The following is a 27883-nucleotide window of genomic DNA, read 5'->3' on the forward strand; positions in this document are numbered from 1 at the left end:
CCTTATTCTGTATAACAACATTGAATATGCGCAAACAGCTGTTAAAGACACAAAGGGATGGAAAATAGGGGGGAATAAAATCAAGGCAAGTAAAAATATAGATTTTTCTCTGAAATTTCATTCTGTGTTATTGTGCTTGACACACTCTAACCAGCTTTTCTTCCTTCTTCAGGTGGACTTTGCAAATCAGGAAAGTCAGATGGCCTTCTATCGTTCAATGCAGGCATCTGGTCAGGATATTCGAGACTTTTATGATATTCTCTCTGAAAGAAGGTTTGTGAAATTGGCTTACAAAATAATTTGACTCCATGACTGTCTAATATTAAAACTGAACAGGATTTGTGGTTATTTCTTGGCAGGGATGATCGACGAACCCAATATGAGTTTCAAGCAGAAAGACAATATTATGAAAATGTTAGAACACCTGGAACGTACACGGAAGATCCACGTCGAAAATATCCTACCAGAAGTCGGGACTTCTACACTGAGTGGGACCCATATCAGGGAGATTACTATGATCCACAATACTTTGAAGACCCTCGGGAATATCGGGAATACAGAGCTGACCCTTATGAGCAGGACATACGTAAATACAGCTATCTGCAGCGGGAACGTGAGAGAGAAAGGGAGCGCTTTGAAACAGATCGTGGACGCGATCATGGAAGGAGGACCATTGAGCGTAGCCAGAGCCCATCTCACATTACCACTCGCCGACCTGCTAGCCCAACTGCATCTCCATCACTCTCTGAGAGAATACCAAGCGATTCAGACCGCCGTATTTGTTGTCGATCATCTGAAAGAAGTGGTAGCTGCAGTTCAATATCTCCACCTAGATTTGAAAAACTTGAAAAGGCACGCTCTGAAAAGTATAATAAAAGTGAAAAACTCGAGAAGGACAGAGTTTTTGAAATTGACAGTGGGAATGTGGTTGAAAAAGAAAAGAGGACTGGACGAAAAGAACGAGGAGACAAAGACAAAAGTGAAAAACAAAGGGTTAAGAAGCTTAAAATGGCGTCACCTATTATCCAGACATGTGAACCAGAACCTGAACTTGAAAGAGATGTTAGTCCTGAGTCTGTTCTGCGTAGTAAGGCCAGCAAAATCCAAAAAGAAAGCTCAAGTAAAGGGAGGTTAGACCTTCTGCCTTGTGTGGTGCAGTTAACACGAGTTAAAGAAAAAGAAGGAAAATTGATTGGTCATGTTGTCCAAGAAAAACAAATACAGAGGGGTGGGAGTGACAGTCCGAGACTGGCATCACCTCCAGCTGACCAGAGGAGTCCACCATTCCGCACAGAGCCATCAAAAATTGATATTGGTAAGCATGGGAAGGTTCCCAGAGACAAAAATATGCACAGTTCAGTGGAGGTCACTGACAAAGATGGTAAAATCAAAGCCAAAAAACATGGGAAATCTGAAATGGGATTTGACAGTGGCATTTCAGTGGATATTGACCGTCTAGCTGCAAGGAAAAGGCGTTTTGAAGACTCTGGTAAAGCTGATCGACAAAAGAGAACTAGTGAAGAGGACCTTGGTAGATCTGGACTTTATAAGCTGTGGAACAGTGCTAAGGAGACAGATTTGGATAAGAATCTTTTGATGAGAGGGATTCATAAAAAGGATCACCACAAAGAAAAATGTGTGCGAATGATTTCAGTTAATAGTCCAAAAGAAGGACAAGACAGTGATATCAACCCCGAAGGCCTTCCTCTGGAGCGGCACTCACAACTAGTGCAACTGGCTGAAGATTCTACAGATCAGTTAGACTCTCCCTACCTTAAAATGGATCTAGAGAGCTCAAAAAGGGAAAATACCTCAAGTTTTACAAAAATATCAGATGATAACGCTGTTGATTTGGACGAATTAAAAGAACAGAAACAAGTTATGCCTGAAAACGCACAAGGCAGAGCGAAATCCAGAGACTCTGATGGAGATGAACAATTTGTGCACATTGACCAGACTAATATTTGCACAAAACAAACGGAACACAGTCAACGGCTCAGATCCAAGCTAGGGGAGCCTGATAAGGGAGTCAAGTTTGACAACCAACTACATAGTGAGACTCGTGACTTTGAAAAGGATTATTTTGTTCAAGACTTTGAAAAATCAGTACCGGATGTGGCCAGTGATGATTTATTTTACTGTAAACGAAAGAAATTGGAGAATATTGACTTTGAAATACTCAAATTAAAAAGAGAGCGCAACTTTTCAAGTTCCCAAAAGTTCAATGAAGACATTTACACCATGTCATCATCAATAGGAGCTGCTCAGTCTTCTGAAAACGAGGAAGATGAAACAGCCCATGTCTCTTTGACAGGTACAAATAAAGAAAGAAAATCCTCTCCAACAGCAGGTGAGAAATTTTCACACACTGAGTCATTGAAAAACAGTTTGGACCTGATGCCTAGACATTTTCAGTCTTCTGACACTGAGCTACCAAAGCTTAACACGTCCTTGCTCGGATGTGATGAAGAGTTAATGCAGCACTGGGAAAGAGGGATAAAGCCTGATTCATTCAGAATGGAAATGGCATTCCAAAGTGATATTTCAAAGCATGAAAGCATTCGGAAGCGCCTTGGTCAGGATTTGGAACCTGGAGAAGTGCAGTCTGATTCCGATGATGATGGAGAAAACAAGTCCAAGTCAAATAGTTCCTTGTCCTACATCCTCAGGGATCGTGATAAGAGGATGACAGACCTGAAGCTTTCAGGCTCCTTGGAAAAGAATAAGTTTTACTCCTTTGCTTTGGATAAAACTATAACTCCTGATACAAAAGCACTCCTGGAAAGAGCCAAAACATTGTATTCTTCTAGGGAAGACAATTGGTCCTTTCTCCCTTCACGCTTTCCAGCCTCCCACAGGTGTTCAGATAAGGACAAGGTGGAACTAACACCTCGACCAATACCTTCTTGGTATATGAAAAAGAAAAAGATTCGTACTAACTCTGATGAAAAGCTGCATGACAAAAAGGAGGAACTTAAGCCACAGGACCAAGAGCGTCAGGAATTGTTTGCCTCTCGTTTCCTTCACAGCTCAATCTTTGAACAGGATTCCCGGCGTTTGCAGCATCTTGAACGTAAAGATCAAGATTTAGAAATTGGAAGTGGAAGGCCTTCGAACAAGCCAGTTGCTGCTGAAGCGGAGCCTGAATCTGCAGGAAGTGACATCCCACAAGAGCCAATAGTGCTTTTCCATAGTCGTTTTTTGGAGCTTCAGCAACAAAAAGACAAAGACCACCTTCCACCTGATACTGAGAAGGATTCATTAGTGCCATACATAAAAAGAAATGAAGTTCAGAACTGTGATAATATCATACCTGATAAGGAACTGGAGCCAGTACAAAAGGCAGATGACAAATCAGCCAGCCCCTCATTAATCTCTACTGCCTTACCATTTGTTCCTTCCCCTAAAGAAATTTCACCACAAGAAAAGAAAGAAGTTTTAACTCCACCCTCAGATCAACCTGTGCCAGTTGTCAAAGAAGAAAAAGTAGAGCCAATCCTTGAGGTTTCGCAACCTCACTCTGTCGCCGTGGAAGACTTCAAACCTGTTGCTGTTAAGCTAAACAGATCCCCTTCACTTACTCTTTCAGAACCAGAAAATGAAACTGAAACAAAACCAGAGTTAAAAGAACTGAAGGTAGAATGTGGTGATAGTAAAACAGCGGAACATACTCCCATTGTGGAAGATAAACCTCCAACTCCTGGTGGTTCCCTGGGTGGTTTTGAAAGAGAGACTACAGAAATCACTTACTCTGACTGCCCAAAGATGGAAGAAAAACCTGAAACTATGAAGTCAGAACCTGAAACTGAAAATCAAGAATCAAAAGACTTTGAGGAATCTCAGAAAACCGAAACCGATGGTGAGGTGTGCATGCCAGAACTAGAGGCTGAAATAAAACCGTTACCAAATCGCAGACAACCCAAGAGTAAAAGGGCAAAACCGCTGTCAGTATTACGAACTACACAACCTTCCCAAATTGCTGCCACTGAAAAACCTGCAACACGTAAGAGTGAACGGATTGACCGAGAGAAACTCAAAAGGGCTTCATCTCCTCGTGCAGAAGCACCAAAGACATCAGTTGACTCTAAAACAACATCCAAGTCACCAATACATGCATCAGACTCTGAACAAAACATCGAGTCAAGTTTGATCCATGGGAGAACACGTCGGCGAAACGTAAGGTCAGTCTACGCCACACTACATGAAGACGACCAAGCTGGCAAAGAGGTAGTTGAGTCACCACGCTGCATGCGCAAACGTGGTGCTGATAAAGAACCAATACAGCAAGATGTTCAAATTTCTACCAATACTAGACGTGGACGCCCACCTAAAAGAGGCATCAAACGAGGAGAAGATGTTTCACCAGTAAAGGTTGATCAGAAGAAACTGATGGAAGAAGACACTGAGGCGTCATGTACAGTAGATGTTGTGAAAGCCTCTGAGGGCTGGCGTTCACCCCGCACCCAGAAGCAGCAGCAAACACCTCAGACTCCATCTCCTCCAACTAACAAGAAAGGAAGTAGAGCAGACAAACTGTCTGGGAGCACGACAGAGCTAGCTGAACAAGATGATATGGCAAGTCAAAACGAGCCAGAGCTTAAGCCTAAAACTGAACCGCTTGGCAAGTTATCAGAAAGGGTGGAAAATCCAAACTCAACAGTGCACAAAAAAGAAAAGGAATTAAAAGATGGTGGAAAGAAATCTGGTGATGTCGATGATGAAAAGCTAGACATTGGCCCCTTAGAGAGGAGACAGCAGCCTGAAAAGAGTGCAAAAGTTAAAACACCAAGGTTAAAACGTAACACCAAACAGATAGCTGAAGACAAATCACACAGTTTAAAAAATCTCGAGATCCGTGTTAGTGTTGATGATGTAAAAGGTTTACTCCGTTCAGAGGATGATGAGCTTGAGACCTTTGAAGCTCCAGCTATTACAAAAACTAAGACAGCACTACAAGATAATGAAGGAATAAAAACAATAGACCAAATTCCAAAAGATTCAAAAGAGCTCGCTGCACAGGATAAGGAAGACTCAGAATCAGAACTTCCAGCTGATCCAGCTGCTGCATTATTAGCACGACAGATGGAATTAGAGCAGGCAGTCGAAAATATTGCTAAGCTTACAGTGGAGCAGCCTTCTCGACCATATAAAGAGCCACCTTCAGAGCAAACTACGATATTGCCTCCTGTTGCAGTGGAACCAGAGAGTGAAGTTGAGGAGGAGAAGCGAGCTAATCCTGCTAGTGAAACTGAACTTGCAGCTGCTATTGATTCAATTACAGCAGAAGAAACATGTGTAGATGCAGAAAGCTTCACATCTCCTCCCACTTACACTGCTCTTATTCCCACCCCTGAATCCTTGATATCCTCCTCCTCCAATGAGATTATGGAACCTGAAACACACATGGTGATCAACAATATTCTTGCCGGGGATTTAGATGATGGTCCTGTGACACCAAGCTCAAATCGGCCAGGGGCAGAATCTAAGGCAGCTGAAGATCCCATTTTAGTTGAAACACCCAGGAAAACCGGAAAAGTTAGAGCCAAAACCCCGAAAAAGCCAAGAAGTCGTAAAGGGGCAGGTAACAGAAAAGGGGATGCTGCTGAAGAGGTTTCTCAGTCAGAGTCCACTCCAGTCAAGTTACCTGAATCAATCCCAGAAGACCCAGAAACCAATAATTCAAAAGCAGTCACTGTTACAGCTGCGGCCACTTCAGCAGCCTCTGTAGTCACTGCTGTTGCTACTTGTAGGCGAGACTTAACAAGTGCCATAACGGTCGACACACCCAAAGAGGCAGAACAGCCCGAGGTTGAACAGCCTGTGCCTAAAGAATCTGCTTTTCATTCTGGCACAAACAGTATCTCCAGTGTTAAAAAGCACCCCCAAGCAGCAGAGCCTTGTACTCCTACATTTACCCCTGCTCCTGCTTGCACACAACCTGTATCCCAGTTAAGTGTACCTCTGTTGCGGCCTGCCAAAGTGCCACTTTCACCTGACTGGCCTCAGAGATCTGAAGAAAGCAGAATCTATGTTGCCCCTTCAAGTCATGTAAAAGTGGTAACTCCTTCAATGCAAGCATCAGCTGCACTTGGAACCCCTGCAGCAAATCCTCCAATGCCTCCAGACACCAAGGCCTCTGACATTGACCCCAGTTCAAGCACGTTAAGAAAAATTCTGATGGAACCTAAATATGTGTCTGCGTCAAATAGCAATTCTATACCTACCACTATAGTCACACCAGCACTGTCAGAGCCTTCACGGATGTCAGAGAATGAAAATCCCTCTGATGCAGTGGGTTCAAGACAGTTACATTCTGAAGAGAGGCCACCATTACCTCCCCAGCCCATGCATCATAAACCATCTCCACTGACAGAGTCACAGCAGAACTGTGGAGAGAAAAACCAGCATACAATTATTTCTCCTGCTACCTCAGTAATAAGTCGAATTCCAATGCCTTACGATACAGAAGAAACTCCACGTATTTCATTAAGCAACCGAAGCATTGGCCTAACCATTCCCAAGCAAAAATTCAGATCAAACTCCAATGAGAACAGCCGATGCCTTGCTATGGATATAGTAGAAGATGGGACAAGAGGACGCTCTGTTGTCGAAAGCACTCCATACATTACTGGTTCCAGTCCTGGCCTACGGGTCAATACATCTGAGGGTGTTGTCGTACTCAGTTATTCAGGTCAGAAAACCGAAGGACCTCACAGGATGAGAGCCAAAATTAGTCAGATTCCTCAAGCCAGTGCTGGTGATATAGAGTTTCAGCAATCTGTTTCCAAATCTCAATTAAAACAAGACCCAGTCATCTCATCATCCCAGTCACCTACTCCCAAAGCAGCCCCAACTCCTTCTGGTTATGGTCACACAGGAGTCCTTTTAGCCGGCCAGTCGTATAACTCTCAACCTGTTATTTCTAGTACCAAGCAGGAGAGTTTTGGATCTGACAAATCTGAGACTCCATATCACACAGCCCCCCAAGGCAGTGTAGTAAAGATGTTCCAGCAACCAGTTAGTTCTTCTCAAGTCTTAATGTACAACCCACCTGTGATACAACAACAGCATGGCAAGAGAGGACTAGGGTCAGAGCCTCTGTCGAAAAAGATGGACCCTGGCAAAGCTGCGCAGCAGTCTAATCTCAGCCCAGTCACACACCACCCATCACTTTCTGGAACCCGCATGAGCCCCAGCCCTGGCATTGTAAATGATCGCTCAGCTCTGCACCTTAAGCAAGAACCACAGTCTCCACGAACAGCTGTTCACTCTCCTTCACCTTTTGTCAAAGCCTGTCCTCCAAGCAGTTCTCCTATCGGCACATCTGTTGTTCTGACTCATGGCATGCCACCAATGCCTAGCTATCATTCTGCGATGCATCACTCGCACTCAGAACAGTCCTCTGTCATAATTCAACCTCACAGTGTCACTCAGTCAATGGCTCATGATGCCAGGATGAACACCCCACCGATGCCTGGGATAAATTATGGAAGACGAGGTGATTCGCTGTCTGCGCCGCTTCCGGGGTCTCAACAGCGCTCAAACCCACAACAGCAAAATGTCATTCGAGATATGGTTCTGCACTGTCATTCAAGTCCCCAAGGTTCAGTATCAAGTGGTGGTGGCAACAGTGCAAGTGAAGAAGAGCCTAGACACTTTAACCAAGCACTCAGTAGACCTTCAGTTCCCCAGCTGCAGTCAGATGTAATGATGATTCACAGTGATCACAGAGGACTTCACCCAAACATACGCATGGAGCAGTACAGAGACATGCACCAGCGCATCCTCATGCACCAGCAACGGGGTGAACAGGCTGCTGTAGAGGCAAGACAGTCACGCAGAGACTCGGAGACTGGAACAGCATCTTCAGGCAATATCTCTGGACCTTCAAAGAGTCCTATTTCGGGGAAGAGCATTGACCTTTCTGCAAAGGAACCTCTCAAACCACTCGAAGGAAAGCTTATCCATCCAAACTCCAGTGAAAGCAGAATCCGAGGAGTCCATGCATCTAGTCCTGTCATGGTGTCGCCTCACCCTCATGGGGTTCACCTAATGCATCCAGGTGGTGCAGGCTCCTTTCCAGTTTACAGGGACATTCGAGGCTTCTCATCCCAGTTTTCACCACACAACCTGACTAACCAAGGTGTTACATCTTCACAGGTGAGTTAAGATGCTTTAATGATTACATTTGTGCAAATAATACTACTACTATACATTTTCAACTTAACAAGCACATTTAAACATATACATAAAATGTATGATGTCTCTTGCTGGGTTCGGACTATCAGGTACCTCCAGATACTGAACTGGGTAACCGTGGTAAAATGTCTCAGTCCCATGGGTGTGGAAGTGATTCCAAGTCTGAGACCTCCCACCTTCGCCATGCTACCTCTTCGGACCTCTCACACATTTCCCGAATACAGGGGGATACAGTCTCACCCTCATACCAGTCTCCCATGATGTCCCCTATGGGTCTTACACACAAGTCAGATCTATCTCTTCAGAAAGGCCCTCCAGCCTTCCTGTCTACTTCAGCAGTGCCCTCTTCGACTTCAGTACAGCCACGGCCGGATGCCAAACTGGAACATTCAGGACATCATTCCGTTGACATGGTGCAGCTATTGACGGTAAGAAGAATGACAGACCAGCTCTTTGGTGACGTGTAGAATTTATTTTCAGGGAAAATAAAGACGTTTTTTCTTTTCTTCATGCAGAAGTATCCTATCGTATGGCAAGGCCTGTTGGCATTGAAAAACGACCAGGCTGCTGTCCAGTTACATTTTGTTTCCGGCAACAACATGCTGGCCCAGCGCTCCCTTCCACCCCCAGAGGGAGGTCCTCTTCTCCGTATTGTTCAAAGGATGAGGCTCGAGGCTTCCCAGCTGGACAGTGTGGCACGCAGAATGACTGTAAGTATTTGATTTCTGCTACCTTTGAACAGCAGGTTCTAAAATTTGGTTGAATATAGCTTTAATCAGGACCCTGACTTTGAAGAACTGACTAAAACGATGGATCTATGAATTAATTAAGCAATAACGTAAGAGAGTGCCATTATCTTTGTTTATATACATATATATACATTTTAAGATTAAAACTTGATATGTGTGGCAGGTGGAAAATGACTACTGTTTGTTACTGGCTCTACCCTGTGGTCGAGACCAAGAAGATGTCCTTGGTCAAACCCAAGCCTTGAAAAGTGGCTTCATCACATACCTGCAAGCTAAACAGGCAGCTGGCATCATCAATGTGCCCAACCCTGGCTCTACTCAGGTTTGACTTTAGGCATTTTATGTTTTTATATTTTCACATTTTACTGTGTTGTAAGACAGCTAAGATGTTGAAGATGTTGCTCCTTCTCTCATCATGTTATTTTTTCTTCTTTGGGTTTACAGCCAGCTTATGTGGTTCAGATTTTTCCACCATGTAAATTCTCCGAGAGCCACTTGTCACGTCTGGCCCCGGACCTTCTCAACAGCATATCCAGCATTTCCCCTCACCTCATGATTGTCATCGCCTCTGTTTAATTACCTCCATTTTTTTTCCTGAACTAAGCCAACACCAGCCCTTTTGGACTCATCCAGTTTGTTGGAAGCTGGAATTGCCTCATATTTTTATGAGTTGGACTTCTTTTTACGAAAAAAACAAAACAACCTAATTTAGCATGAACTCACCTTTTCTCCTTCACTTCACCAAGTCCTTAAGTCACCCAGTGATGTTGAATTCCAAAAACTATACCTTTCTGAAAAGGATATGAAGGGTTGAGGGGGATTTTATTTTTGGATGAGGCTTTGCTCATTTCATTCTTGCCATTTTTGGAGGTGTTGTGCATAGCCTTTTTTCTTATTCATAGCATTCATTAAGCTGTGGATGGATACCTTCGTATGGGATATTTTTTATCTTCATAAAAGTGATTGTGATTTTTTTTAAGACTATGTCAGAAGTCATTGCACTATGTTGAAGAAATTGTGAACTTTGTACAGATTTGAGTATAAAATGATACATGTTATGGACTAATTCTTGTGATCACATCAGTCATGCTTGTGCAAGATAAAAGAAAATCATTGCCTGGAAAAACGATCAATCAAGATCAGTCATACATGCTTTTGCTTATTCACCATCAGCAAATTTCTACTTAATTTCTGGACTCAACTCTCCATCCCAAAGTGTTCCCTGCCCCAGGAACTCGTAAGGGGACGATTAGAGTTGTACAGTTTACACTCAATGCCTCAACAGGGGACTATATAAAGAATATTTAATTAGTTTATTTTTGTTTGCATCTTCTTTAAGCCTAAAGGTATTGTTGACAATTGTGAAACTGTAAATATTATAAATATTTAAAGACTGAAGCAATGTGGAGAGACCAAGTGAATATTTTACAAGACAGATCATCAGATCTTTCTTTGGACCGGGGCAGGGATGGGGAACAGCGGGGGAGGATCTGTACAAGATTACCGATTGATATTTGCCCCCAAAAAAACAACAACAACAAAAAAAACTTGATTTTGTGCCAAAACATTTTTTTGCTAATACTCAACACGTGCAATGTATCTAAAACATTTGATCAGAACATATTTTCATATGTGACTTTGTATTTTGTCATCCGGAGGGCAGATTTGATTCCTTTTTTTGTATTGTTCATAAACCTTTCTCTGTTATTACAGTGCTTTTACATGATGGAACTCTGTGTTCATTTCAAAAGGACCATTGTACTGTAGGGTTTGCAATTCTGCTCCTATTCCTGTTTTTATTCTCCCCCCATGTGGTCCTGTACTGCCCCCTGCTGTCTGAAAAACAACTCTCTTACTTATTAGGCACTGCATCTTGAGGTCATTTATCCACGACTTCATAGCAGATATGCATGCTTTTATTTTTCAAATTCTAAAAAGCTAAAGTAGGATCATAAAGGCAAAGAATGTGACTTAAACTTGACATCAAGCCGCTAATGGATGTGTTAATCATCTGTCTCCACCCCTCCCCTTAATTGTGTCCTTGAGCCAAGCTGTAAATACTGATCTCCTTAATCTGTGCTCTCGTGTATTTTTCTCTCCCCCCCCCTTATAACTGTCTTTCTTCAGGGTCTTTCTTTTTGTTTTGTGCAACAAAACAACGCAGTCTGAAAGAGACGGGAGAGGAGGTGAACCGATGCTGAAAGTAAAAACCATGCTTGTCAGTTTTGTGTTGTAAATATTTCTATGACTGCAAGCTGAGTACTCTCATGGTTATGTTGAAGGCACTTATAATTTTTGATAAACAAATGAAAAGAAAAAAAAACTTCAAACAGCGATTAATATGAAAACTGTCTTTTGATCAACCTTCATTTTGAGTGTATTTTGCTGTTCCTCCATGAGGACATTTTAAACTGTAAAATAAATGGTTGTTTAACTTACTTCTGAAGATCATTAAATGGTCCGTAACTCTGTTTTTCTTCTTCTCCTTTTGTGATTTGTGAATCTGAAGGTACAGGTGAAGAAGGATTTCACCAGAGACCTTCAGTGCTTTAAACCTCAGCTTTAATGCTTCTCTAACATGTTGCAAAAGCTGCAAATGATTCAGCAATTAAAATGGTTAACAAGAGCGGTCTTACCTTGGATACCTTTGCATCTAGACTATTTCTTAATGTTCTTCCAGTATTCTTTCAATTTAGAATTTATTGATGAAAATATGACACAAAACGTACAATATTGTCTCTCCAGCAATGCAAAGACTCCAGATCTGAATGAACTGGATGAAGTTAGGCCAAACTCTAGTGAAAGTTTTCACATTTTGGATCAATCCTGCCACCAAACGGAAAAACCAGTCACAATTTTCTGGGCAGAGGTAGAAATACTTTACCTGGCATCCATCCATCAATCCGTCTTCTTGATGGGCATGTATACTCCAGACAGAAAGGTGGATTCAAGCCCAAACCGCTGCCCCAGCATGCTGGCTTACTCATTATTACAGTTGTTGCTGCGATGTTTACAGTGGTCAGAAGATGTCACTATAACACTAAACTACAAGGCTTATTTTCAAGCCATGGTACGCTTTGGGAGTGTGAATCAGACAACCACAGAAGGCAGTTGCAACATAAACCTACCCTGCAAGTATGAGTTTTCCTTCACATGACAGTACCTTTCCTGGAGCTTAGGTTTTCTACAGTGTTTGAATTAGAAACTGTCAAAGAAATACGTCCACCTAGGGAAGCAGAAGATCTTTGCTGAGACCTAAACAAAGACTTCATTGCAAATTGGTTGTATTTTCATGTATTTATTTATTCTAAAACTTGTGCATATAAACGTTTCTGTCTGTCTTGCTGGGGGAAAAATTCTAAACACAGGATCACTGTATTACTGCCGTAATGGATAAGGAGGATACAATCAGGTCAGCTCCTCCTGCATTATGATAACACACAGATGTTGACAGAAGCTGACAAGCTCCGTCACAGTTAACAGAAAAGAAATTGTATCAAATAAATAGGAGTGCTGGCATCTTTTAGACTCTTAGGCTGTTCTGTTGGGCAATGCGGTCAGGGAGGATCTCGATCTGTGCCAAATTCCAGGCAGGGTGATAAAGACCTATCTTCACTGACAGGCATAACAAGGAGTCCTGCAACCACTAAGCCTTGATTTCAACATACAGCGCGATATTGTATGAAGACATATAAAACACCGAGTGAGCCTCAATCCACAGAAGAACTATTAAAATTTGTCAGATATGCACAGAATCACACATCCGTGATAAAAGCAAAGGGCACTCACACCAAATAAGATTTTAATTTTGTTATTTTTTTGTTTTTATATTTACTGCAATTTACATAAAGTTATTTCAAACATGCGCCTGCACTGTTGTTGAATCACTCTCATTGCCTATAAATTCTGTCCAAACGTGAGTGCGGCAGAGTCTGAAAACCTCTTTGTGGCTCCGTCTTTAGAGCAGTGCTCAAGTGGATATGGAGCAAGACAAATGAGCACCATGGCTGTCAAAGCTGCAGTTACAGACTCATCCCTGAGGCAGGCAGCTCTATGGTTTTGGAGGAATTTTAAGACTGTGGCTGGAACATCAGGGTTTCCGGCTGCACCCGTCCAATTCGGGTGTATGCTAGTTGACAAATTCCCCAGAGGGAGGCCTGTGGAGATTTAGAGACGATTGGATTACTATTTGAGAAAGTTTGGTGGTTGGGGCTGTATTATCTCTCATTAATTTTGGAAGTACTCCTTAGGCAGGGAAGAAAATACATTCAAACACATGCAGGCGGTGATTTGATCAATATTAAATACAGTTTTTCATCAAGTGTAATGCATCACCTCAGTGCTTCTCGAAAAAAAAGGACAACAGCTGCTGAGAAGGGTAAAGGGCTCATACCCGAGCTTCACTCATTTTCTCCCTCCTGTCGTTATGCCTACAGTAGAAAGGACCAGAAAGAGGTGAGGCATAAGTGATTTAGTGGCCTGACAGGCCAAGACTTGGAATGTTAATTGACACCCTGTTCGCAGCGTGAGAAGAAGCAGGTCAGACATGACAGAGGAACACCAAGACAAGAAAGACTTCCGCTGATGCTCTCCACACACCCTCCTCCTTCACAATCGTGGTGCTTCTAAGATTACACACTTTGCCTTTGAGCGTTAGAGCAAAGTGCGTGCTTTTGTCCTTAAAGCGGGCCTTGTTCATATTTTAGAGCTGGTTTCCTCTTGAATACATTTCCACAGGATGACATTTTGAAAGTTCAGCTTTTGCCAGAAAATGAGAAGAATGTTGGAAATTTAGAGGTTCTTTTTTCAGAGACCGATAAGTGCTTGTTTTCTGGTTTGTGTCCTTTGCACAATGAGCTCCATGCATTCCACCATGTGGCTGTGAGACAATTTGTCCTTTCATGAGAGCGTAGAAAGGATACAGAGGAAAAAAAATCATTTGCTTTGATTACTTTCTTGCACCTTTTAAAACCATTTGGGTGAAAAGAATTCTTAGTGCATTGCTTCCATCATGGGGACCTAAACCACCAGCCACTGCAACAAGGTTAGCGGTTAGTGCAACTGAAGTTTACTGTGGGATACATCAGCAGTGATGATTTAGTTTTAGTTCAGTTTCTTAAGACGCCCATTAACTATTCTTCCTGGTGTCATAAATCTTTATTTTTAGACAGTGCACTAAAAAACATATGCACACACACAAAATCCAACTGTGATCAAAAGTCAGACCAAATAAACATTTTAAAGGTTTTCTAAACCCAGTTTTATTGCTTTCTTGCATTAGCTGTATTGCCAGTGAATAGCTGTGTATAAAACTGTTCTTTTAATTTAATTGGTTCTTGATATGGTTGATAAAAAATGTTCTCCTGTAGCCTGTCTGTTAAGCTATTAATGTCCATCTGCACATAAATGCGCCTTTTGATGCAAAATGATTGAAACTGCTGCAAGAATAATGCTTGTAATAAACACAACTAAAGAAAGTAATCTATTTTTGCAGTTAACCTAATAAGACAATTATGCATTGTTACAATATTTGTAACCCACGCTCAAAAACTGTTTTGACAAGGACACTGTAACCACCATGCTTTTGATTAAGGATCTAATGATAACACATAAGAACTCATTTAAGTTCTTCTTTAGCTTCTTTTTGAACTGAAGCCTGAAATGTGTCCAAGGCGCAGACCTGTTGTGGAGTGGATAAAGGCACTCCTGTCGTTAGCTTGGTGCTTCTCACCAGATCTCATCATGTCAGATCTACAGAGTCCGGTGTCATTATTCAGGTCATGATGAGCCAGGTAGTAATAAAGGTTACACAGGGATTACTTGTGAGCCAGCAAGTAATCCCTGTGTAACCTCTGTTGCCTCAGAGTGTTCTAAATGTCCCATACAGAAAACAATACTGAAACAGCCACTCACAGAAAGTGAACATGACTGATTTCCCTGTTAGGCTGATAAGGTACAGTAATACATGTGTTTGTTTATTATCCACGCATGGAAAAAACATTATCAAGGGGAATATGCGAGATATAAACACTGACTGGAGCCTGAGTGTAAATGCTTTAATCCAAGCAATATATTATACGCTTTAAAAAACAAACGAACTGGAATGTGTTAGATAAGATATTATTTTAGTGTTTTAGTGAACCTATCAAAGCATTAAAGATAGGAAGAACAAGAGCCAAAGGTCATGTAGATAAATACACAAAGGCTCTATTAACTACATTAAAGTTTACAAGTTAGCTTTTTATATTTCCATTAGGTTCCATTAGATTATGAATTCTTAAACACTCCTTGGTGCACTTTTTTATAAAGTCAATTTATCTTTCTGCCCTGTAAATATGACCAGTTTTCAGAGAGTGAGTGTGACACATTTATAATAACTGTCCATGTGTAGGAATGTTTCTCCAGACTGAAGAGGAGAGGTCGGTGCCAGACGGGCACATATATTGTGATCTCTCCGCTTTACAATGCACAAGAGTCAGAAATGGATTAAGTGACTTACAGGGTCACAGTACACATTAGGTGTGGACAGGCTGCAGTGGAGTTATAAAGGCCTCACCCTGGTGACTCAAGCCTCATAAACGCAGCACCTTCCCCTGACATTGTGGCTCGGTGGCCTACTTGCAGTTCAATGTCTGTATCAGATGTGATGCATACATTTTCATATTATGTTTCTCACTTTGAATGCCTGCTAATGTAATGAAAAGTATGCAATGCTGATAAACACATAACATTGACATGAAAATCAGAGTTCCAAGTGTTTATGTCTTTTACATTTCACGCATTCAAATGATATATTTGGCACCTGATCTGAAATGCGGTCTTTGTCTTGATGGTCTGGAAATAATTCAGATTTCTGTAACGCTTTTTATACAACTCGACAAATGTTTTATTACTAGCGTTACTAATCTGTAAGAGTCAAAACATGGTTACTAGTACATTATCAGTCTAGGAATTTATTCAGTGAACTTCCAGAGAGTCACGCTGTGGAGTTCTTTAAAGGGTTGCGTGATGAGAATTGGCAGAATATTCAGGAGAGTGCGTCATTCATGGGACAAATCAGCTCAACAGTAAAAACAAAGTGCTTATCTTATATCTTGTTTAAAAATAAGTCATGTCAGAGGAGGCAACGCTCTACATCATGCTGAGTGAAAGAACTCAAATGTTCACACTCTGTTTCTGATATCAGAGTTTTATCATGCAAGCATGTGTTTCCCGTTTTATTTTTAAAGTCCTTCGTTTTCGTGAAATTCCACTTCCTGGTCTCGTCTCCAGCTTTGCTGCCCATTCTCCCACCTCCTGCCAGCCCTGTGCCTCCTCCTGCCCCTGGCGTCTGCCACTGTCAGCCCCGTGCACTCCTCAGTTCTCCTCGGGCCTTTGCCATGTTGTCTTTGGCTTCCTTGTGTGTTCAAAGCTTTCTTGTGCGGGGGAATAAAAACCTTAAATTCTGAAGAATCATTATATATCCAGTGTCTGCATATAAATACTTTTGAGAAACATTGCAACATGTTTCAATGGTACTTCAAAACTAACCAGTCCTAGGGTTCCAAAGGTTCTGCAAAACTTACTGCGTTTACAGTACTTTTAGTTTTCTGAAGGTTCTTAGATGTTGGTGCAAGAAACTAAAAAGGCTGGTCCCATAAAAGTCCCTGTGACATCATTAATGGTTCTCTAAATGTGGTAAAAACATACTGTAGAGACTAGTGTAGTGTAGAGGGAACATCCTGACTAAAAGTCCTCTGAATGTCCACCAAATAACAACCTACCACTACCTGGAACTTGGGTGGCTGTAGCTCAGGTGGCAGAGCAGGTCAGCCACTAATCAGAAGATCGGTAGTTCGATCCCGCGCTGCCTCCTGGCTGCATGCTAAATATCCTTGGGCAAGATACTAACTCCATGTTTGCCTACTGGTGGTGGTCAGAGGGCCCGGTGGCGCCAGTGTCCGGCAGCCTCGCCTCTGTCAGTGCGCCCCAGGGCAGCTGTGGCTACAACGTAGCTTGCCATTGCCAGTGTGTGAATGGGTGAATGACTGAATGTAGTGTAAAGCGCTTTGGAGTCCTTAGGGACTGAGTAAAGCGCTATACAAATGCAGGCCATTTACCTGGATGCCTGAGAACCTACACAGACACATGTGAAATGTCACCTACATTCAGCAGCCACTTTGTTAGGTACACATGTTTAACTGACAATGCAGTTACTTGGCAACAACTCAATGCATTCAGGCATCTAGACATGATCAAGATGATCTGATGAAATTTAAACCGAGCATCAGAATGACAAATAAAGGTGATTAAAGTGACTTTGAATGTGGCATGGTTGTTGGGTTCTGAGTATTTCAGAAACTGCTCAACTTCTCGGCTCTTTGTGCACAATTATATCTAGAGTTTACAGAGAATCGTCAAAGAAAGAAAATATCGTGTCGGTTCTCTGGGTAAAAACTTCCTCGTTGATGCCAGAGATCAAAGGTGAATTCTCTTCTGCTTATTCTTATTGAGGTCATGGGGGGTGGAGCATATCCCAGCTACAGTAGGAGGAGAGATGGGGTCTGATGCAGGGCTAACACAAAGACCATTCGCACTCACATTCACACCTATAGGCAAATTTAGAATCACCAAACGAGCACGGGGAGAACATGCGAACTCTACACAGAAAGGACCCGGCCAGATGGTGGCTTTGCTTGCACCCTTGCTGTGAGGCAACAGTTCTAACCACCATGCTACTGCGCTGCCCTTTAGCATTCAGTTTTATTTACATAGCGCCAGTTCACAGCAACAGTCATCTAAATGTACTTTATATTGTAAGGTAGAGACCCTACAGTCTTACAAAGAAACCCTAACTATCAGTCATACCTATGAGAAAGCTGATAGGAAGGCCACTTTAACTCAAATAATCACTCGTTATAACCAAAGTATACAGGAAAATGGTTGAAACCTTGAAGCATATGGGCTACAGCAGCAGAAAAATATACCCTGTCAGCTAAAAACAGAAACTGAGGTCACAGTTTACACAGGAACTCACCAAAATTACACAATAAAAGATCAGAAAAACTTTGCCTGGTCTGATGCGTCTTAGTTTCTCTGCTGTGACATCTTCTGATGGCTGCTTCCAGCAGGATAACACGCCACGTAACAAAACCCAAATCATCTTGAACAAGACCATGATGTCACTGCCAACAGATCTCAATCCGACCTGGTACTAACAAGGTGAATCTAATACAGTTGGTACTGAGGGTAGATCTCATTAAACACTGACAGTGCTGCACACGTGACCAGGTTATCGCCTTTGAGTCAGCCAAATGAGGGTCTTCAAAACTATCGGGAGCTCTTTAACCAAAGCCAAGTGACATTAAAAAATGTTAAAAAGTAACATTGTTACTGCCAGAAGGATTGCTGGCAAACTAAAGAGTTTAAAAAGAAAAGTTGGACTTTCATCCAAATGCACCAGTGTGTTCATATGCTTCACCAGTAAATTTCAAAATAAAGCAAACACTACACATGTAGCGTAAGCATAAAACATGTCAAGTCACTACGAGTTACCACTGCATCAGAATTAGCAGGCAGTAAATATAGTACTACGGTCCATATAGTTACAGTGTGTGTGTTTTGTTCCATTCCTTCTCCAAAGCGGTAGAGTCTGAGTCGTGATCTGGCCCCAGGGAGATGTGAAGCCGATTTGTGGTTGTTTCACTTTTCAGGGAAAATAAAAGACGGGCTTGTGTGTTGCTGTCTTTTTTTCCAGCCTCCATCTATTCTGAACTTAACCACTCTCCGCCTCCAGAACCCAGTCTGTCAGCAACTGTGATTAAGTGTGAGAGACTCGAGATTATGCCTCAGGCATTCGAGTGGCAAAAGTGGACGCAGGTCACATGAGGCGAGCGTATAGTTTGTATACTGTGTATGCAGGTCTGACTCACTTTCAAATACAGTTGGTTTCCAGGGAGGGACAACAATAAGCTTTTATGCCATCCTGGATGTGCTGATTGTTTGCCTGCTTAACGTTGAGCACACTCTCAGTGAAAATGACAAGGTTTGGAATTTTTTTAAGACTGGAAAATACAAAAGTATAATTAAGGAAGAGATAAAGCACAAAGGAAGCCATTTAACTGTCAGGATTCCTCAGCAGCTTTTCCCCCTCTCACTCTCTCGCTCCCATTGTGTGTCTGTGTGTTTGTTGGTGAGCTAATTGTTGCTGCATAACTGGCTTGTGAATCTCCGCTGCTAAGCATCCAGGATACTAACAAGTTATAAGCTGTTTATAGGAATATTACTGCCGCCCTCAAACCTCAACCATGTTATGATTTATAGAAAGCTGTGGTCTCACCAGAGATTTAGGCAATTACCAAAGTCTAGTTTCATACAGATTTATGTCTTGGAGAGAGTCTCTGGAGCCTTTTAAGTTGTATAAACTGGAACGCTGCAACTCTGATAATAATACTTAGCCATTTGGCGCTCTTAGAAGGAGCAGAAGAAAGTAAGTCAGTTTCTCATTTGTTCGGCGAGCCTCTTCCAATTTCACCCAAAACTTTTCAAGCAAAGAACAACCCTTTCATGGCTTGAAGTGAAAAACAGTGCTACCTAAACTCTGAGACGTTTAAGGGTGCTACTAATTATCTCCAGATGATGTCTTCATAACATCCTTGACGAGCATACTCCCCCAATGTCCTATTAAAGGGCAAAACACATGGCATATACTCATCGACGAGTGCCACTGTTCTGCTCGTTCTTATCATGATCAGGATTCGTCCTTGGATGCAGTTATTTTGTATCATAGTCAACAAGATGCCTCTCTTTCTATTTCCTTAAAGGGACAGCTTCTTCTTCTATTAGCTGCTTCTTTAAGGATCATCTACCTGCATCTGACCCTATCCCCAGCATCCTCCTCTGTCGCACCAGCCCTCTGCTTGTCCTCCTTCACTACATCCATGAATCCTCTCTGTGGTCTTCCTTCTTTTCCTCCTGCCTGGCAGCTCCATCTTCAACATGCATGGTCCAATATATTTGCACTATGCCTCTCAATATAATCACTAATCAGTCTAATGCACTCATTTCTAATCCTGTCACTCCTGGTCACTCCCTTTGAACATCGTAGCATCGTCAGCTCTGCGACCTCTACGTCATGCCTTTTTATTAGTGTCACTGTCTAGAGGTGGGCGGATCGATAGCATCAATACAAACTCTGGCATTGGTATCGGATCAGTGACTGGATCACTACTTTGTTTCTATCATTTAGATCAGTATGTATCCCACATACATACCTCAAACATGCACAGTAAAAAATGTTTGAGCCTTTTCACATCTATTTTATTTACACCTTATACTACTTAAAAAACAGAAGTTGCCCCTCAGTGCTTTAGAGACAGCCACATTTAGGTTCCAGATTTCCACAAAACCCAGTTTCAAAATACACAAAAAGCTGAAAGGCGTGTTTTGTTATGTTAACTAATTATTGTGGAAAATAAAAAGTGATTCATTGGTCATTAAAAAGTGTTCAGAATTTGCAAATTGAATGTGATTCATCTCATAAGTCATGACACACTCCTCTCTTCTGCATAAACTACCTTAATGAGTTAAAAATATTGGCATTGATGTCGGCAATTCAGGCGCTGTATTTACTGGGTATTGGGTCAATACCAAAGTTTGCATTATGGCACAGCACCACCACTGCCTCCACACCACACATCATCATCATCATCATCGGCGGGTTTCACTGCTGTTATAAACCTTCCAAGATGGTAGTGAGACCTGCCACAGCCTATGGGGGACAAGAAGCCAGTGTACTCCGACTGCCGATCCCAAGCCTGAAAGAGATGGGGGAGGGTTGCCTTTGGCATAAAGTCTTTGCCAAATTAAATATGTGAATCATCAAGAGGGGCATTTTCTTCAAGACAGATCATGTAAGAACGTTTTTCACATAAAGCTCGACTTAAATAGCCTCAATAATTGCTTGACTCAACTGCGACTTGGTTGTTAGGTGTTCGTGGTTACTTCTTATTTAAGCTGCAGGCAATTTGTACAACACAAAGGAGTTTCAAAGAAAACTCTCAGAATATGAGCGGTTGGATTATCCCGCTTATCCCGACACGTTTTAAGAAAAACATTATCTGTTATTCTTTAATTATTTGATCATCGTGGAAGTTTTACCTTAAATCCCAAAGAACTGATTAGCAAATGCTAAAGTTATATGTTTTGTACCACAGTGCAACTCACACATTTCCAGCTGATTAAGTGAATGAATGTGAACTAATTAATTATGATGTTTTAACCAACAAGTACAATTTTCTACTCCAAACCTGCTGAACAACCAAAGACTAAGGCAGATGTGCACAATGGAAGTACAGTGGTAGTTGAAGTTACTTATTCCACATAAAAGATCATATTATTAAACAAAAAATGAAGTTCAGTTATGTAATTTTTTAAAATGATTTTCAGCATTTGGGAGTCAATGTCAGGTATATTGCAAAACTTCAGCAGATAAAATCGCAACTATCTGCATGGCTGTGCACCATAGAGGTATTTATGAAACACAACTCAACATCTCACTATTAAATCAATAGCTTATTATTAAATACGCTCAAAAGAAAACTGGTTAGTCAGAGTGAGCAGGTTATGCGGGTAATCGGAAATCGTCTCAGTTACGGATGAACTTGCTTTGAGACCGGTGAGAAAATAGTTTGTAGGACTGAGAAAATCTTCCCAGGAACATGTTTGGGCTGGTAATACAAAAGACAAAACTATGCAGTTCAAAAATGCAGCCATTACAAAGCTTATTTTCTCTTTTATTCCCCGTCTCACGCCCACGCTATCTATGTGGCCTCCTCGGCCTCACAGGTGCATGCAAAGATTTGCTGTGGTATTTGGTGTTTGTTGAAAGAGATCAACAAGCAAGGACAAGCTCTCTGCGAAGCAGTCCTGACAGCCCGACATCATTCCACGAACAGCTGTCACGCTCGTTGTCTCCTGCACCACCTTCACCCTATTCGGCCAGCGCCTACGGCACCCCATCAGCGCTGATGCACACTCGCTGTCAAATATGGCAAAGAAGTAAAAAGGCACAGATTGCACCTGAATGTGTACAAGCACACACTGTGCATTCCCACTCTTGAATCTGTAGATGTGACAGCTGCAGGGAGGGCTGTCCAAACACAGCCACTTCTGACAGCACTTCAAGTGAAAGTGAGCATGTGGAGGTTTGTAGTAATTTGCCATCTGGAGGGTCACTTTTGGTGTGTTTAAGGTGGCAAAAGGTTAAAAGACTGGAAGTTTCAGTCATCTGCGACGAAGGTAACAGTCGGCTAAGAGACGTGCGCTCCTCTCTATACAAGAAAGCAAAGTGATACCATCTCCAGTGATTTGGCATTTTTGATCTGCCCACACACATACATGCCTCGCCTTGCATTATTATGTCATTGCAGCCCACCTCCTTCTGTAATTCCTATTGGCACACCTGGGTGTGGCAGCTTATGGGGATTCATGTTTGGGTACTTTCGAAAATTACTTCCAGACATTTTGTCCCGGCACTGTTAGGTTTCGTAAGACTTTCATCTCCGAAATGGAAATTAAACAAAATCACTAATGTTAAGTATTTACCTCGGGAATTTGCAAAGTGGAAAATTAAAGAGTAGAAAGAAAGACCTTTTCATTTAAACCGAAGATACTGTTACAGCCGCTATCGTGATTACTGTTGCTGCAGCGATTAACTCCACAAGTGCTGGAGTGGCAGCGAAACACACACGTGAAAGCTGATCATGGAGTTTAATGTCAAGATGGAAGAAGAAGAAATGTGAGTGTTAAGGGGTTGAAAGCAGGAACACTGCTCGGTGTGTACTGTGGGCCTATAAGGTTCCATAATTTATCAAAAACAAGTCTGTAATGATCTGTCAATGCAAGGAAATTTGGTTGGGCGACGACTTAACTAAAAGGTTAGTTAACTACATTTGTTAATATGTAATTTGCACTGTCGGACAGTTTGCTCACATAACTTCACACAGAGCTGACAGTCAGTGATTTACACTGCTGCCAGGACACTGACAGCCTTTCACACATACAAACGCATGTATAAACGGGTTCATAGAGAAATTCTTCTAAATCAAATAATGACTCATCCTTGAAATGCAGCCTCCTCTGTCAAAAGGGAATTATTTCCGCCAAGGCGGTTGTGTTTGCACGCATGTGTGTCATTCTGTCTTTAAACATGATAGCTCAAAAAGTTTTGAATGAATTGTCATAAAACTTTGTAGAAGTGTAGAGTGGGCTCATTTTAACAATCTAGCTCACAGGTGTTGAACTCCAGGCCTCGAGGGCCGGTGTCCTGCAGGTTTTAGATGTGTCCTTGATCCAACACAGCTGATTCAAATGGCTAAATTACCTCCTCAACATGTCTTGAAGTTCTCCAGAAGCCTGGTAATGAACTAATCATGTGATTCAGGTGTGTCGATCCAGGGTGATATCTAAAACCTGCAGGACACCGGCCCTCGAGGCCTGGAGCTCGACACCCCTGACTTGCTTAATTGGTTGAAAATTGACCAAAAGTCTCACAACTTAGAAACTATGATTCTTACAAGTGTGGTTTATAGAGTCAACATAAAGAAAGTAACGTATAAAGATTTCAAAAGGGTCATATGTGACCTCTGACCTCTCCTTCAAGGTCAGTCTGAAGGTCAAAGTGATAATAATGGTACATAGAGCTGTTTAAACTACCATTATTTGTATTGACAACATAAAGGCATAAATATGATGGGATTTTATCCTGACTTTGTTACATAGATATTTGATATCAAATACAAACATTATAGTAACAGGTTATAATCATTTAAGTATGAATACATGTACAGTGTTTCTGAAGAAGTATAATCTTTGGGTGATCGTGGCTCAAGAGTTGGGAGTTCGTCTTGTAATCGGAAGGTTACCAGTTCGAGCCCCGGCTTGGACAGTCTCAGTCGTTGTGTCCTTGGACGAGACACTTTACCCGTTGCCTACTGGTGGTGGTCAGAGGGCACCAGTGTTCGGCAGCCTCGCCTCTGTCAGTGCGCCCCAGGGTGGCTGTGGCTACAATGTAGCTGCCATCACCAGTGTGTGAATGTGTGTGTGAATGGGTGGATGACTGAATGTGTAAAGCGCTTTGGGGTCCTTAGGGACTAAGTAAAGCGCTATACAAATACAGGCCATTTACCATTTTAATACAAATTAAATGCAATCTAATTATTGTGGAAATTTTGATAAAATATAATACATTGGATATTTTAAAAATGAACACATTAAGTAAATGTGTACATACTGGTATCAGATGCTCAGTTTTTGTAGAAGCATTATGAACAATTAAGAGGCGCAAGTCATGTTTTAGCTAACCCTACTTTTTCTTTATTTTTTCTAATTTCACAACAGAATAATTTGCTGAGGTTCTCTTGTTTCATGTCCAATTTCAGGACAAGTGTGCCAAACTCCTGTTTCATTGCTGTGTGTTTTGAGAATGTCTTAAACCTCCCAAGTACACGTCCAGTCTGTGCTTCATATTCGGGGTATGAGGAAGCTCACACCCAGCTGTCCCAACACTTTCACTGCCATAACAGCCCTTTATTACTTGGAGTCAGAGTTAGACATGCCTGACGTGCCTACCTCAGCAATCCAAAAACCACATGGGGAGGTGGGATCCAACCGCAAGGACAGGTGCTACTGAGGTGACATCACTGCCAATTGTGGGTCCTGCTGAAAAAGCTCTCACACATCTAGGACCAAGAAGTGATGACGGATACTAATGTGAAATAATAGAGCTACAATAATCTAGCATGGCCAACATAAGGTCCTAGCAATGCTGTAGTCATTTGTTTTTAGAGATCAGATTTAATGTTTTCAGCAGCAGTGGAGATAAACAGAGATTTATGAGTAAGGCTGGCTCATTGGATCAGAAAGAAAGAGAAGATGTCAACCGAAACCTTCTTTGGTTTCATCTCCGAAATTATTCATGACTGCTGAGCTGTACAAATAATCAAGCCTGAGACTTATAGCTAGAATTAAAGTTTTTGTGGGTAGATTTCACAAGTTGATGTTTTATGAGTTCGGCACAAGTAATTTCCATGTTGTGTGAACATAAATAAATGATTTGATATGTCAGAATCTTGGCAGAATTGAGAGTCCTCTGTTTGCTTTGAAAGTAAATCGTGAAGCTTGGGCATGTGACCAACTGAGATCAACAGTGAAGCATGAAAGTAGCATTCTGTGCGGTTGTCAATCACCTGTTGCTAATTGCTACTGGCAGGGCGAGTGGTGGGAGGAAGGGAACGGAAACTGCAAAACTGTTTATCTTAGTGTTGATCTTTAAACTTACCTACCACAGCTCCGACATCTGGGGCACCTTTTTAGGCAAGTTTATGCTTAACAGGACTGTGTGAGCAATTTTAGTTTGACATACATCCAACTGAGAGTGCTCGCGCATAAACTGTTAACATAACTGGGTTTGCTGGGCTTTTAGTGTCTGTAACTGTTTGACTGGCAGAGTCTCTGTTGTACCATGCTGCTGTGCTGAATAAGGAGCCAAGACAAAAGAAAAAGCTTTCAGAGAACCAGTCGAATCATCGGCTAATTCCTGGGTGAAAGAATGAGATTATGTTACAAATTAGTCTCCTTCATAGCGGTGGCATGCACCGACATATTACTGTAGCTCAAACTACTCAGAAATATATAAGCAAATAAAACAATCATACATAAAACAGGGGCTGCGAGAGAGTTTGGGGAATGGCTGTAGCAATGTATTTCACATAGGGGACGTTGTGAAGATAGCAATATGAGATGAGTTGCACTGTTTGTGCATGTTTCCTAATATGAGGACTGTTTTCAAAATGAAGTTGGTTTGTTAAAAAGTTCAAATGAAATGCTTTGTTCTTTGAAAGCACAATATGTTAGAAAAGACACAGAAAATAAAGGTATCGATCCACTAACTTTACACAGTGACAAAACTGATCAAGACTAATTTGCTGCACAAACACTGTTACTTCCTGGTAAAACCAGTGATGATCAGATAACAAGCTTCTCATGAATTACACAAACACTTATCAAGTGGCTCTGCGCTGGCTCTTAAGAAAACCACATTCACAAAATATCTTTAAGATCAGAACATATTCACAAGCAAAGCAAAGGCTTTACGTCATCAACTAAAAACACTAACACGTGTGTGTTAGTGTTTTTTTAATGCTCTGTATGATGGCAGAGCATTAAAAACTTTTTTTCAGTGCTGAAAAAAAAGTATGTTGTTTTCAGGATTTACTCTTAGATGTTTGATTAATAATAGTTGCTGGTTTAAAACACATTAGCCTTCTGCTGCCTTATCAGCAAAGAAATGGTAACATACTCAGGCCATCATTAATACTAGTCTAATGTATGAACAACTTGTTGATTTGCCATGTTTGGCCATTTTCAAGGATTCGTAAAAATAAAAAAAATCCAAAGTTCAGATTTACGTTGCCATTTTTATTCAAATTTTCATGTTGCTCACCTGTTTGCAACTTTGTGACCACTCTTTAGAAATGGACACTTCAGTTAGCTAAGATCTACTACAGCCACTATTAAAATCCTTCTGTCAGTTTCAGTCATAACAAGAAACCTCTGCATGACTGTATTTTTTCTCCCATTCGTACGGTGGCCCTGAGAGATCAAATGCACTGCAACTCAAAAGCACACAAAACACAACAGAAGTTGGAAAAAACACCACAAAAGTTCACAAGAAATTCAAATAAATGAATGAATTCTCAAAAACACAATGGAAGAGACAATAAAGTAAGCTAACAGTAAACAGCTAACAGCAAACATGTATCTGCACCATTACATGAAGCTAACAGACTTTACCTTACAGCCTTTCCTTCCCTGCAACACCTACGAATCCTCTGTTTCTCTTAAGTGTGTTTCAGTGCAAATCCTTTGCATGCTTTTGTTTCTGACACTTCCGCAGCTCTTCTGTCACATTATCATCTCCCCAAAAACACTTCTGTTGTGTTTTGTGAGATTTTTTTTTAATAGCTCCATAATGTTTTCTTTTGCAGCATTTTTCTACTGGCTGATGTTTTCTTAAGTTGCTGTGCATTTGACCTCTGAGAGCCACCATACATTTGCACCCATTTTGCCTTTTATTTCAACCAATGGTAAAGGGTACGTGACCCGGACCAAACATGCATGGATAAACACATTTCCACACACTTCCAATCACTTCCTGCCTCTTTTCATTCCATCTGATATCACTTATACCTACTTACCCAGTAGGTTCATCTGGAACCAGATCAACAGATGCATTTCAATGGAGGCTCTCAGCAGCCCAGGGGCCTCTTGTCAGAGCCCACGGGACATCCCTCCTTCCCTGACCCTCCAGGAATCCCCCTCAACTATTCTAAGCACTGTCTCCTTTTGCTCTTTCCTCTGTGCCTCCTTAAACGTCCACAAAGGCCTTCAGGTTAGCAGTCACTCGATATGGCAGCAGGAGAGGAAGGAGGCGCCTGAAGGAGCAGGTCATTCTACTTGGGTGAGCAAATGGGAACATCTGCCACTTCATTTTGGTCCGTGTCTCTAATAAAAAAACACAGGAGGCGTCGTCTGAGAAAATGAGCATGTTCCAGCTCAGGGCATCGGAATGCTGAGTTAATGTTGTGATAAGGAGTTCAATGAATTATATGGTATAACTATTCTGCCGTTCCACCCGCAGGCTAGGCCAATATTTTCCAAGGACAGTTAGCTGGAATGGGTAGAACGGGAGGGAGAAGAAGTTTGTCAGGATAGCTGTTTGAATGATTCATGACTTGATTCACAGGTTATGTAAGCTGCTAAACCAGGGAGATGATACTGTAAATTAAATAAGTTTTGAATTTGAATGAAAAGGACATGGAAAAGTTTTATGTAAATAATGCTCTAATAAAGTCTTTAGTTAATGCTTAATCTGACAAATTCCTTCAAAGATAATG

The 27883-nt window shown here is 41.6% G+C and overlaps 1 protein-coding gene and 1 long non-coding RNA gene across 2 annotated transcripts in view; one reads left to right on the top strand and one right to left on the bottom strand.

The window, feature by feature from the left end:
• Nucleotides 1-11386, top strand: part of spen (spen family transcriptional repressor) — a 27753-nt gene extending 16367 nt beyond the window's left edge. Inside the window, exons 9-15 of the mRNA XM_085394084.1 lie at nt 1-85; nt 173-273; nt 360-8160; nt 8289-8627; nt 8715-8909; nt 9112-9270; nt 9393-11386. The exon at nt 1-85 is cut by the window's left edge and continues 29 nt beyond it. Coding sequence (XP_085250210.1) covers nt 1-85; nt 173-273; nt 360-8160; nt 8289-8627; nt 8715-8909; nt 9112-9270; nt 9393-9524 — 8812 coding nt within the window. The 3' untranslated portion in view covers nt 9525-11386. The remainder of the gene's footprint in view (nt 86-172; nt 274-359; nt 8161-8288; nt 8628-8714; nt 8910-9111; nt 9271-9392) is intronic.
• The window catches only part of LOC146644963 (uncharacterized), a 63264-nt gene extending 35649 nt beyond the window's left edge, over nt 1-27615 (bottom strand). The window contains exon 1 of the long non-coding RNA XR_014909084.1: nt 27185-27615. This is a non-coding gene — a long non-coding RNA (uncharacterized LOC146644963). The remainder of the gene's footprint in view (nt 1-27184) is intronic.
• Nucleotides 27616-27883: the final 268 nt, after the last annotated feature.

The sequence above is a fragment of the Rhamphochromis longiceps genome, linkage group LG20, assembly GCF_057381845.1.
Source record: "Rhamphochromis longiceps isolate RC_006_pf linkage group LG20, R_longiceps_female_GT1.1, whole genome shotgun sequence".
NCBI lineage: Eukaryota > Metazoa > Chordata > Actinopteri > Cichliformes > Cichlidae > Rhamphochromis > Rhamphochromis longiceps.